We start from the raw sequence: 13,050 nt of genomic DNA on the forward strand, positions 1-13,050 counted from the left end.
TATCTTCTTCACCCATTCTTTCCTTAATTAACTCAATAAGCATTTATGAAAAATCCACTACATGCCACCCACTGTGCTAGGTTCTGGAAACACACAGGCAAAAATAAAACAGTTCTTGCCCTTAAGGAGTTTATATTCATAGGATCATAGCTTTAGAGACAAAAGAAATTTTAAAGGCCATTAAGTCCAACCCTCTCATTTCATAGAATAGGAGACTAAAACACAGACAGGCTAAATGACTTGTCCAAGGTCACACAGCTCCTAAGTGTCAATAGTGGGGATATGAACCTAGGCCCTCCTGATTCCAAGTAAATCCCTTTATTCTGTATACCATGCTGTCTATAAATTCTAATGGGAAAGATAGGATACAAGTATATACAAGGTAAATGCAAGGTAATTTAGTGGGTAGGAATCAGGAATGAACGAGGTAGTCCAAGGGGAGTGACAGGGCCAGATATGTGTTTTAGGAAACTCCATTTGTAGGGACAGACTGGAGAGGGGAAAGATTTGAGGCAGGGGGGACTAACCTGAACAAAGGAGACGGACACTGGAGAGGTACTGTGAAGGCAGAACCAACCAGACTTGATGCATGACTGGACATAGGAAGGGAAGGAGGACACTGAGGTTTTGAGCCTGGGTGACTGGGAGGATGGTGTGTGGCAGAGAAAGATAATGAGCTCGTCTTGCATATACTGAGTTGGGGATGACTGCAGGACTTCCAGTTGGAAATACTTAACAGGCAGCTGAGAACAGCGCTGCATAAAACTGGAAGATGGGCACATTCTAATATTAGACCAAAAAAAAAGTTCTAAACTTACAAATGCCATCACTGAACTCAGAATATCCCTGCTTATGTTCAGATAGTTGTGCCTCGAAACATACCTTTGTTCGTCTCCATCAGCTGTTTCTTCTTCTTCTGTCGTTCCATCTTTTCTTGCTCAGCTTTCTCTTTGGCAAGCTTGGCTCTCTTGCTCTTCTCCTCTATTTCTCTTCTCTTGTTGTTTTCCTTCACTGCTTCCTGCATTACAGAATACAAAACACAAAATATTCTCATTACTTATGATGGTGGTACCAAAGATTTGGAGGTACTGAAGATTTTTAAAAAATCATGTTTACATGCAGAGAGGGGAGGAACTTCAACTTCCTGAAGATAAATGTGTGTGCTTTAGAGAAAAAATAAGGGAATAATTTATCTCAAGACCATATCTCATCAAGTATGAAATTTCAGAAGCAACCCAAGCTTCAGACAGTATTTCTTGGGGGCCCACACATTAGAAAAACACAGATGTTAAAAATGGATGATGAGAAGTATTTCTTCTTAACAGACTAAAATTCAGAACATGTTTTGATAAACATAAAATGAAGCTTTAACATAATCAACTCTGCTAATAATTCATTATTTCATCACACACCTAATTGTCCTTTTTAAGTATATACCTAATGATCCAGAGAACATAGCAATCCAATATTATTACAGAGATGAAATATCTGTGATTATCACAGTGTTTTAGTATGTTTAAACAAATCATTAGAAATGCAGAAAACATCTTTTTTGCTCTTGGGCCAATAAGAATCAGCAACTTCCAAGGTATAAGGAGACAATATTTCCGGATTTTGTCATTTGTTCTGGAAGTATATTGATAGCTCACAAGAGAATTAGAATATTCTACTAGCTCATCTGAGAAGCTAACACAAAGTGACCAGAAATAGTAGCAAATTGGATTCCTCTTGGATCAGACAGGGTTCTAAAAAGCAAACAAAAAACCCCACAAAAAACCTTGTATTGATATCTTTATTTTTTATAACATCTATGGCAAGCTATCCTTTATAACAAAGAACGAAAATGAGGAAAAAATGTTTAGGAAAATGACATTGAAAAAAATCTGATATTCTAGGCAGTGTTCTACACTGATAATCCCTCACCTCTGCAAAGCAGAAAGAGAAATGCCCTCTCATATTTCTTTTTTTTTTTGGGGGGACCTAGCTTGGCCATTAAAATTTCTCACTAAGCACTTAATAATGCTTTCTCATTCATTCATACATAGAGTACATTGGTTTTTTTCTTCTAGTTCTCCTTACTCGCCTCGGCATCAGTTCATCCAAACTTCATGCTTCTCTATGCTTATTATATTCATTGTTTCTTATTTCAAATTAATATTTTGTTACATTTATGTACCAGCATTTGTTTAGCCAATCCCCAATCAAAAGGGATCAAATTTGTTTCTTCTTTGACAAAAAGTGCTGCCAATCAATATTTTGGTAAACGTAAGGTCTTCTATCACTGACCTCCTTCAAGCACCCACCTTGCATTGTGATCTCTGGATAGTTTTAATCACTTTCTTATAATAATTCCAAATTTATTCCTAAAAGTCTTGGACAAACTCACAGCTCCATCAATAGCCCATCTTTCTACAGCCTCTCCAATTTTTAACTCTTCTCATCTTTTATCACATTTGCCAATTTGCTGTATATGAGATGAAACCTTAGAATTGTTTTGATTTCTATTTCTGTTTTTAGTGATTTAGAGCATCCTTTTATCTCGATGATTATAGTTTGTAATTCTTTTGAGAACTGTTTGCCTATATCCTTTGATTACTGACCTATTGGGGAATGACTTTTGGTCTTCATTATTTCATTGGTTGCTTATATGTCTTATATATTAGACCCTTATCTAAGATATTTGATTCAAGTGTTTTTCACTAGTTGATTATTTCTTTTTTAAAAAAAATCTATTTTCATTAATTGTCCATGTAAAACGTTTTCATTTATTTGGTTTGGAATTCATCCCCTAGTTATAGTTATGAAAGGTATCTAATTTGACTCTCTTCTGTACTTTTTATAGCATGATCTTTAATATTCAGGTCATGTAATCATTTTGAGTTTATTCCAACACACTGTACAAGATGTTTGTCTAAACCCAATTTCTGCCACAATACTCTTTAGTTCCCCCAACAATTCAGATTAGTTGCTAGTATAATAAAGTATCAACTGTAAGATCCTACCATGAAGCCCTCATTTTTTTCCTGTTATGACTGACTAGAGAAACTTTATGTCATGTATACACTCTAGCACTCAAATTACTTTGGTCCAAAACCACAAAGAAAAGGAATCATTACTGCAAGTACATATATGCATATGGCTTCAGCTAGGAAACACAAATATTTACGTCTTTTACCTGATTCTCTTAAAAATATGGAATTCTCCTAAAAAGCTGTTTTAACAGCTTTTTAAAGAGAATCACAAACTCTTTGCTACGAAATCTATCAATTCCAACCTACACCTGAATAACAGGCTACCCTTTACCTCATATGAGGAAGGTCACTCGTCCAACTATCAATGAGGTTGAAAACATGACCTCCCCGAGAAGCCAATTCCAACAGCTCCAACTGTTATATCAAGCCTAAATTTGCCACTTTCCAATTTTCAACAGTGTTTAAATCTGTAGAGAGTTATGAAGGATAGGGACTGAGAAAAAACCATAACAATCAATAATTAAAGGACCATGAATAACTGAGGAAGCATTCTGGTCTGCCGGGTTTCCTTCTTGGGCAACTCTTTCTCCATGTTTTTTTTTTCTCTATAACATGTGAGCTCTTCCTCTGTTTATTTGTATCTCTGGCCTCAGTTTCTGTTTTGGGATTCTGTGACAGGGACAGGCTCCAGGCCTTCTCATACTCCTGATTCCCTCAGTCAGGCCCTGTGTGGTCCTGCATGACTTTTATTGGCTTCCACTAACCTTGGCGCATCTACTCAGAGCACTGCTGAGCTCCAGGGCTTGTGGTCAGAGCTGTACACTTAGCTGCCCTTGTCATGGTACTGCTGTGGTCTTTGGGCACCCCTGTGGCATCCCTGTCTTCTCTAAGGCTTCCCTGGTAAGGTGCTGTCACTTCCATGTCCCCCAGGGGTTCACGTGTCAGGGTGCTACTGTGCTCTTCGGTCATCCCTGGACTTTAACCAATGAACTGAAGCGGAATCAGGCCATTATCACAAACCAATCTCTTGCTCCATTTGCCCAGACATAACATTGGTCCATAAAAACCTTAAGAGCAATAGTTTAAATGGATTTTGTCATCCTAAAGATGTGTGATCTCTAAGTTACATGTAAAGAAAAGCTTTGGAAAGAGAGAGACCTAGTAGAAGAGCTCAAAACCATACAGGAACAGATGACAACTATAGCACCTCCATCAACCTCTCTGCTACTAGAGGCATCCCGACGATGCTGCTAGTGAGCCCAGAGCAGGGACTTTATGTCTGAATACTTTTACTCAACTTCTCAAAGCAGTTATTTCATCCACCTGTGCAATAGTCTGTACAACCCTAAATATAAAGGCATGCTGACAGGATGATGGCCTGTGCCAGAACCATTTTTATTTGAATCTCATCAAAAAGGAAGAGAATGAAACAAGAAAAAGAAAAGCTGATATATGCATAATGCTTTAAGGTTGACAGAGCACTTTCATACACATTACCTCACTGAATCTTCAAAACCACCTGGGGAAACAGGTCCTAGTAGTACGCTCATTTTACACATAGGGAAACTGGAGCACAGAGAAGTTAAGCAACTTGCTAAGGGACATACAGATAGGAAGTGATTGAGACAGGATTTGAATCTGGCTGTTCTTGATTCTAAATCCAGCTTTCCAGGCACCCAGCTAGAGTGTTTTTTTTTCTAATCATCTCAACTATTAATAATAATAATAAACTTCTGAAATAAAAATTTTATTAAAAATAGAGGGTAACAAATGACCAATGGTAAGACATTAAAAACAAAACTCTAAACTCCCAAATAATGGGCTGCGATCAACACCAGGAATCTTTACACATCACTAGGAGGTAGCCATGCATCATTATTGCTTAGTGGATGGGAACACCAAATGCCTAAAGTTGTTTTGTGGTTTGGGATTATGTCATGGCTAAAGGGTGCTGAGAACATGCTTGAACAGCAGACTGATAAAAATATAAATGCATTTGCAAAAAAAATAAACTTAGAAACAAATCTATTTTCCAAGAATTGGGGAAAAGAAGCAAAGTAACAAAAAATTTACTGCAAAATATATTCATCAACCTCATTTTAAATCTCTTGCTGCAATCTCTCTTGCTTTGCTGAAAAAATACGAATAAATTAAAAATCTTATTTCCCTTGCTGTGCATAATTAACAAATGAGACCTATGGACTAAAAATGTCAAATGCAAAAACGCTCATGTAAATGCTAAGACCTCTCATTTATTCCAATTAGGCTGTTAAGAAATGGATGAAATGGGTTCAGAAAATTCCAAATAGTTCACATCTAAGGGGAGCAGCCACATGCAGGTCACTTTTTAATCTGAAGCTGCAAGAATGTCTTTCTGACTTTACTTAAAAACAAACATTACAAAATTGGCTCTTCAACATTGTTCCCCTCCCTTTCCTTTGTCAGCCTATAGTTTCAGGGTCAGTTTCAGAAAATCATGGCAAATTTTGTAGGATAATATATGCTTCCCCATCCCAAGGAGGTTCTGCTGGAGAGATCCAATGTGAACATGCTATTTGTTGTAGCTCTTGAGTATGTTTTCCTGATTGTTTAATTAAGAATACATGACTATTTTTGTATATTTCAACCTCATTATACATCACTCCCTACCTGCCCTCTAAAGTCCAGTCTCTCTCTTCCACTCTAGTCTTGCTCAAGTTGGATATCCTGCAGTCGTCTCAAAGTCAACATATCCAAAACTCGTTTTCCTAGCCCCCCAAAGTAATCCTTTGGTAGTTTCATTGTTATAGTACTGAAGAGACAAATAAATTTAGGTTGTATTGGCATTTTTATTATATAGGCTTTGCCTATCCATGAAAAACCAATTGCTTCAATTATTTAGGTGTGTCTTTATTTCCCAAAGAGTGTTTTATAATTATATTCATATAGTTCTTGTGTGAGTCTTAGTAGGTAAACTCCCAAGCATTTTATATATTCTGTAGTTATTTTAAATGAAAGTTCTCTTTTGGAGGTAAGTATCTTGTCTCCCAAAATCTCCCTTCTTCACAACTTCTCTATTGCTGTTGAGGGTATCACCATCCTCCCAGGCCTGTAACCTCAGTGTTTTCCTTGACTCCTCACCCGCTCTAATCTCACATGGCCAACTAGTGGCCAAATCTTTTGTCTATATCCACAATCCCCCTTGCAATTATCTCAATCTCTAATGACAAGGATATAACCCAAGTACAGGCCTTTTGTTTGAACTTTTTAAATAGTCTCCTATCCTAGGTCCTAGGTGTGTCTGTCTCTCTCCATTCCAATCCATCCTCACACAGCTGCCAAAGTGATTTTCCTAAAATGTACATCTGACCATGTCACTCCCCTACTCAATCAACTTCAGTGGCTCCCTACTGCCTCTTGGATCAAACATAAGCTCTTCTATTTAGCTTTAAAATCCCTTCTGAGACTATTTCAAACCTACCTTTCCAACCTTATTTTACATTATTCCCCTCCCCACATTTTGTGGTTGGGGTAAACTAGTCTGCCCAATTTTCCTCACACAAAAAACTCCATAATCTTTTCCTCATGCCTCTCCACTGGCTATTCCTCATGCCTGGAATGTACTTCACTGTTGCCTCTCAGAATCCCTTATTTCCCTTCAAGGCTTAGCTCAAACTCTATCTTTTACATGACAACCTCACCATTCTAGTCGTTAATTCCTTCCTCACCAAAATGACTTTGTAGCTATTTTAGATATCTCTATACACATATATGGCACTAGCTCCCTTATTTTTGGATCTCCAAAGCCTCACATAGTACCCAGAACACAGTAAGTGCTTAACTATGCTTGCTGGTTGGTTGACTGACTGACAGAATCCCAGAGTTTGCTTAGAAGCCATTTAGTCTACCCTGTCCTCATATAATAAACAAACAAACAAACAAATAAATAAATGAAAACTGGCATTTATCTAGTGCCTACTATGTGCAAGGCTCTGTGTTAGGTATTTCCCAAACATTATTACATTTGATCCTCAAAACAGCCCTGTTATTATCCTCATTTTACAGTGGAGGAAACTGAGGAAAACAGAGGTTAAATGACTTGCCTAAGGTCACACAGCCAGTAAGTATCTGAGGCTGGTCTTTCTGACTCAAGTCCAGTACTCTACCCAATAAAAAGATATCAATATGATTTCTGAAAAATTAAAAAAAAGAAAAGGAAGGGCAAGGTACAAGAAAGAACTGAAGGCAAGTCAACAAGACTGGGTGACTGACTGAATAATGACATATGGAGAAGGAAAAGGCTAATGTGACTTCAAAGTTTCAGGCCTGGGTGTCAGGGCAAATGGGTATGCCACTGGCAGGAACAAAGAAAATGGGAAGGGAACTATTTGGGGAGACAGGACAAAAAGTTTGGTTTTCTAGATGGCTTGGCTATTAACCTAATTTTTTTAGTGATACTTTATTACATGTAAAAAACAATTTTTAACATTTGGGTTTTTTTAAGTTTTGAGTTTCAAATTCTATCCCTCTCTCCCTTCCCTCACCCTTCCTCAGATGTGAAGCAATCTGATATACATTATACATGTACAATCATGTAAAATATTTCCATATTAGTTGGTTATTAACTTTAAATAAGGTTTGATTCTGATGAGATAAAGAGATGTGGGGAAAAAAAAACCCGGTGCAAATTAGTTATAGAAAACAAAGCTAAGGATTTACAGAGGCTCAATGAAAAGAACTAGATATTTGAGAAAAGAAATTAGATGTATTGAAATTTAACTTAGACACGAACAAGGGTCCAGATTCCTCTTCTCCTTCAACAGTCTCCAACATCCCAATTCACTTGATCATCTTCTAGTCTAGGGTAGTCTATGGAAAGATCTCCATGTGGGACCAGAAGATTGTGATTTTAATCCTGGATCTGCTACATGTGGATTCAAATGCCACCTCTGACAATTACTATGTGTGACTCTGACGTCACTTAACTTCCAGAAGGCTCAGTTTCCTCATAAAATGAAGAAGTTTCACGAGATGACCTGTAAGGGCCCCTCCAACTCAAATATTCTGTGACTTCTTTGTAATTGCTTTAGATCTTGTTACTTCTGACTCATAGCATTACCCTATCAAGGCCTTTTTGCATCCTGACTGGGTCATCCCTTTGGTTCACTATTGCTCCTAGCTTCGTGTTATCTTCATATTCCAGGCAAACTGGTTTATCTCGTTTCCCAAACTTGGCATTTCATTGCTCATCTTTGCATGTTTCCCTCTGTCTGGAAAACACTCCTTCCTTTTCCCTGTCTCTTACAGTACTTAGGCATTCAGGTGCTACATTCTAGAAGAAGCTTCCCTTCAGCCTAGTCAATAGTGCTCTTTTCCTTTATAGACCTTTACATAATACATACATACATACATACATACATACAGATATATACACACACACACACACACACATACATATGTTATATTTTTTTGTCTTACTCAGGAGTAATGATAATATTGGTAAAAAGTCGAATTATAGGGGTAGCATAGTAGAAAGACCCCAGGAAGTGGGGGCAGGATACCTGAGGTGGAATTCTAGCTCCAACACTTGCCAATTGGATGACTTTGGCCAAGCCATGTCATTCTCTGTGCCATATTTTCTTATCTAGAAAATGGAAATTATAGTCCATATAATATCTTCTGTGCAGGAAACTGCTTTAGAAAACTGAAAGGATTCTAAAAATGTTAGTTATTAATTGCAGTAAATATTTGTTGATTTAATTATAAATACTCAAGAAATGCATATTTTAAAATAACCTCTAAAACAGAGAAAGAAGAATTAAATATAATTATCTAACTGGCCAGGCTCTGACTATGAATAAATTTCTCATTGAGCAACCCCATCTTGGAGCTACACTTTTATGCCACTTTAGCAGGAAGGCTGATTAGGCTTTTACAGTAGTCCAGGTAAGAAGTGCTAAGAGCCCGAACTAGGGTGGCGGCCATGTGAGTGGAGAAAAGGGGATATATTTAGAGGGGTTGTGGACAAAGAAAGGATGGCATTTGGAAACTGACAGTCTACATGGAGTGAGTGAGAGTACGGAAAGGAGGATAACCTGGAGGCGGTGAGCCTGGATGAATGGGTGCATGGTGGGACCCTTAAGAGGAATAGGGAACGTGTCCCAAGGGGAAACATGTTAAGTTTGAAAAGTATGATGGGTACACATTTAGGGCTTCATAAATGTTTATGAAATTGAATTGACCACATCCTATGTAAGCTTTATTCAGGACTACTAGTTTGGGCCTTTGTTTCCACTTTGCTATTTTCTTCTCCAGCTCCTTTTACAGATGACAAAACTGAGGCAAACAGGGTTAAGTGACTCGCCTAGGATCACACAGCCAGTAAGTGTCTGAGGCCACATTTGAACTGAGGAAAATGAGTCTTCCTGACTCCATGCCTGGAACTCTATTCACTGTGCCATCCAGATGCCCATAAAGGAGAATGGAACAACAAAATAGATTAGAAAGCAAAATCCACCAAGATGTTTTAAACAAGAAACACACTCGAAACAAACCTAGGGAGTCAAAATGAGGAGCTGATGTAGAATTAAAAAAAAAACAAAAACAAGGAGAACAATCCTAATTAATCTCAGACAACATTAAAAAGAGAAAAGGTTAAAAGAGAGAAGCAATAAAATGCCATTATGCTTAAAAGCACTCTAGTTAATGAAATAATATTGGTACTTTAAAATATATATGCAAAAATGGCATTAGCATATAAGTACTTAAAGGAAGAGCTAATGGAAGTACATGGACAAATAGACAACAATGCTATAGTAGTTGGGGACCTCAATGTATCCTTTTCAAACCTAGATAAAACTAATAAAAATTTAAACAGAAAGAAATTTAAGGAGATGAAAAGAATCTTAGAAAAGTTTTATATGGTAGATTTCTGGTAATTATTAAATGGGAATTGAAAGTAGTATGCACACCCCTCAGATTTGCATAGCAATGATACAAAACCTGACCATGTGCTTAGGGCAGAAAACCCTCCAGTACACAAAAGCAGAAATATTAAATACCCTTTCCTGATCAAAATGCACTAAAATTATAATCAATAAAAGGCATCTCAAGAAAAGCATCATGCTTAAATGGAGACTAACTAATCCAATCCTAAAAAAAAAAGAGTGTGTGGAAGAACAAAATTCAGAGAAATAACAGATCGTTTTATTAAAGAAAATAACAATCAGACAACATATGTAACATTTTAGAGTGTAGTTAAAGCAATTGTTAAAGGAAAATTTCTTTAAACACTCATCAAAACAAGACCAAACTGGGCATGCTAAGATAAAACAAAATAAAAAACAAAACCCCAAAACAGAAAGGCAACAAATTTTAAAAATACTAATCATAAAAAGAGAAATTTTGAAAATCTTGTTATCTACTATTGTTGTCACTTATATCCCTGAATAATTCCAAGCAAAACAAAATCTTGAGTTTGGTATCTTTACAACGGAAACAAAGGCCCAAATTAGTGGTCTTGAATAAAGGTTGTAGAGAATGTGATCAACTCAATTCCGCAAACATTTATGAAGACCTAAATATGTACAGTGGACTATGTGAGCAAATTCAGAGATCTAGGAAAGCACATGGCAGATTTTTCTGACTTTTAGAAGACAGGGCAGGAAATAGCATGAGCCCAGTCTGGAAGATAAAAAGCAGCATGGGGAAGTGGCCAAAGTTGTGGCTTTGTAGTCAGGGTGCACCATGCCAGATCCTGGCTCTGCCACTTGCCATCTTTGTAGCTACCAAGCAAGTCACTAAAGCCTTCTAGCTATCACTGCCAAAATGACAAGGTTGGACTCGATGCCCACTACGTTTGCTTCCAGCTCCAAATGGAAGGTCCTCTTATCTTATGTGAGGAGCTGTGGGTACAATGACAAAGTAGAAAGCAGCAAGGGAACTTACAAGGGAAAAATAAATAAATACGATTAATACAACATGTAAATAAACATATATACAAAGTTTTGAGGAGGGAGAGAATACTCCTAAGGAGGAGAATGAGAAAAAGGTTCCCTTGGGAGGTAGAATTTGCATTGAACTTTGAAGGGAATGCTCAGGATTCTAAAAGGCCAAGGTGAGAAAGTAGTGCATTTCCAGAATGAGGGGACAGCCTGCACAAAGGTGTGGAGCTAGGAGATGGAATGCTGAGTTCTAAGAGGATGGACTGGAGAAAGAAGAGACTGGAGTTAGAAAGAAAATTAGGAAGCTAATACAATGTTCCAGATGAGATCTTACAAAGGTTTGAACTAGGACAGTGTCCATGCTAGTAAAGAAAATGGCACTGTTCCTGCTGTCAAGGAACTTATATCCTACTGGCATGATACACCATATATACAAGAAAATTTGCGAAGAGAGACTGAATGATTTGTTAACTTTAAATCTCAGCAGCTACGTAAGCTTACAAAAAAAAGAAATCCTCCTGTTTGGTTAATCTGATGTTGCCAATATTACAGTAAAGTGGGAAAAAAAAACCCATTGAATTTGGCAGAGGATCTGGGTTCAATTCTGGCCAGAGCCTCTGATACAAATGTGAATGGGAGAATGCCATTTCGTACATGAGGCAACGCCATTACACTGGGTACTGCTTTACCATCACTGGATATAATTTGGGATTAACAGCAAAGAAGATGGGGACAGAGAATCTACACCAAAGTTCCTCTGAATTCATGGCTATCCATGACTCTTTTGGCAAAGAAAATGATTCACAGAAGAAAACAATCTGCTGCCCGAGAAGCCTTTGCAAATAGGAAGCAAACGTGTGTTGCTTCTGGTGTTTGTCAGGATTCACTGAAGCAGCCCTCTTATATTCAGCCCAAGCAGCTCACTGCTGAGCTTCCTTAGGAAATAAATTCAAAATTAATGCACCTCTCACATGCTGTCCGTACAGAGCTGGAGGTTTGACAGACAAACAGATCTTTGGGTACCAGTGTGGTAGTGAAGAGAATCTCTAAGGTAAATTATTAAAAACCAGAAAAAAGAAACAGGCTGTTATGTGCAAATCTCTTTGGATATTCCACTTGCAGTTGGTTACAAAGTGGTCATGCACCGATAATGAAGGCTGGCTGTGATCCCTAAGGCCTTCTTTTAAAAATTTGCCTTACAACTGCAAAAAACATGTGATCTCAAGTTAGAAAGCAAAGCTGCCTCTCCCGTCACAGCCCATTAGAATGCTGAACTCTGATTAGCTGGAAGTTCATCTCCCATCTGCAGCACAGCAGAGGTTTGAAGATGCAGCAGGTTTCTGCAGACACATTTTTCTTGGTGCAGATTTGAGCATTCCACTTTCTATCTGGGAAAGATAAAAACAATTGAGTTCGACATGCCTCTGTGACCCTGAACTGGATAACATCTATGAAGTACTTTAAGCTCCTATAGAAAGGTGCTTTATAAATATAAGGTATCTTTTATTTTTATCTTGCAGAAAAGGACTGGAATGAAATCCCAAAGAAAATAATTGGTAGAATATTTTAATGGAAAAATGTCTACTGGGGAGGGAGGCATAACAAGTGGGGCTCCACAGCAATTGGTCTAGGGTTCATTCCTTGGTTTAATGATGTCTCAGATAATGCGAGAGAAAGCCCTTGTGGTCAGCTTTTCAGTTGGCACTAAAGGTGGGTTGGGTGTTTAGTATACCCAAGAAAGAGATGAAGAAAATTTCAATGACCTTGGCAGGTAGAATCACAGTCGCCCAGAGCCCAAGGTCATGCTTATTCTAGACTCCTGTCTGTGGGCCAAATGACATGGTGTCCCACAGGAGCCTATTTGGATATTTAATCACCTTTCTTATAAACAAATTCTTCCTCAAATAGCACCATAAGCTCTCTGGGATTTAAGCCCTCCAGTTGGTGTGTTTTTGTATAGAGTGGGAAGCTGGGCAGTCAGCAGCTCCCTCATAATCCTCTTTCCTAGAGATCTCAGTCTCCATTCTTCCCAGCCTTCGCCCACCTTCGGTGGTCCCTGCAGTACCCAGCACTGACAGATGAAATGGGCTGTTGTGCTTGCTGATGACAAGGTGGAATGTTATATAGGATGGAACTGAAATTTTACTGAATTATGG

At 38.0% G+C, this 13,050-nt stretch overlaps 1 protein-coding gene across 3 annotated transcripts in view; it reads right to left on the minus strand.

The window, feature by feature from the left end:
* Nucleotides 1-13,050, minus strand: part of DIAPH2 (diaphanous related formin 2) — an 817,355-nt gene that overhangs the window by 179,750 nt on the left and 624,555 nt on the right. For all 3 annotated transcript variants that reach the window (XM_078147949.1, XM_078147948.1, XM_078147947.1), the window contains one exon: nucleotides 883-1,018. In XM_078147949.1, coding sequence (XP_078004075.1) covers nucleotides 883-1,018 — 136 coding nt within the window. The remainder of the gene's footprint in view (nucleotides 1-882; nucleotides 1,019-13,050) is intronic.

This window comes from Phascolarctos cinereus, unplaced genomic scaffold (genome assembly GCF_003287225.1).
Source record: "Phascolarctos cinereus isolate Bilbo 61053 unplaced genomic scaffold, phaCin_HiC Scaffold_8;HRSCAF=390, whole genome shotgun sequence".
NCBI classification, from domain to species: Eukaryota; Metazoa; Chordata; class Mammalia; order Diprotodontia; family Phascolarctidae; genus Phascolarctos; species Phascolarctos cinereus.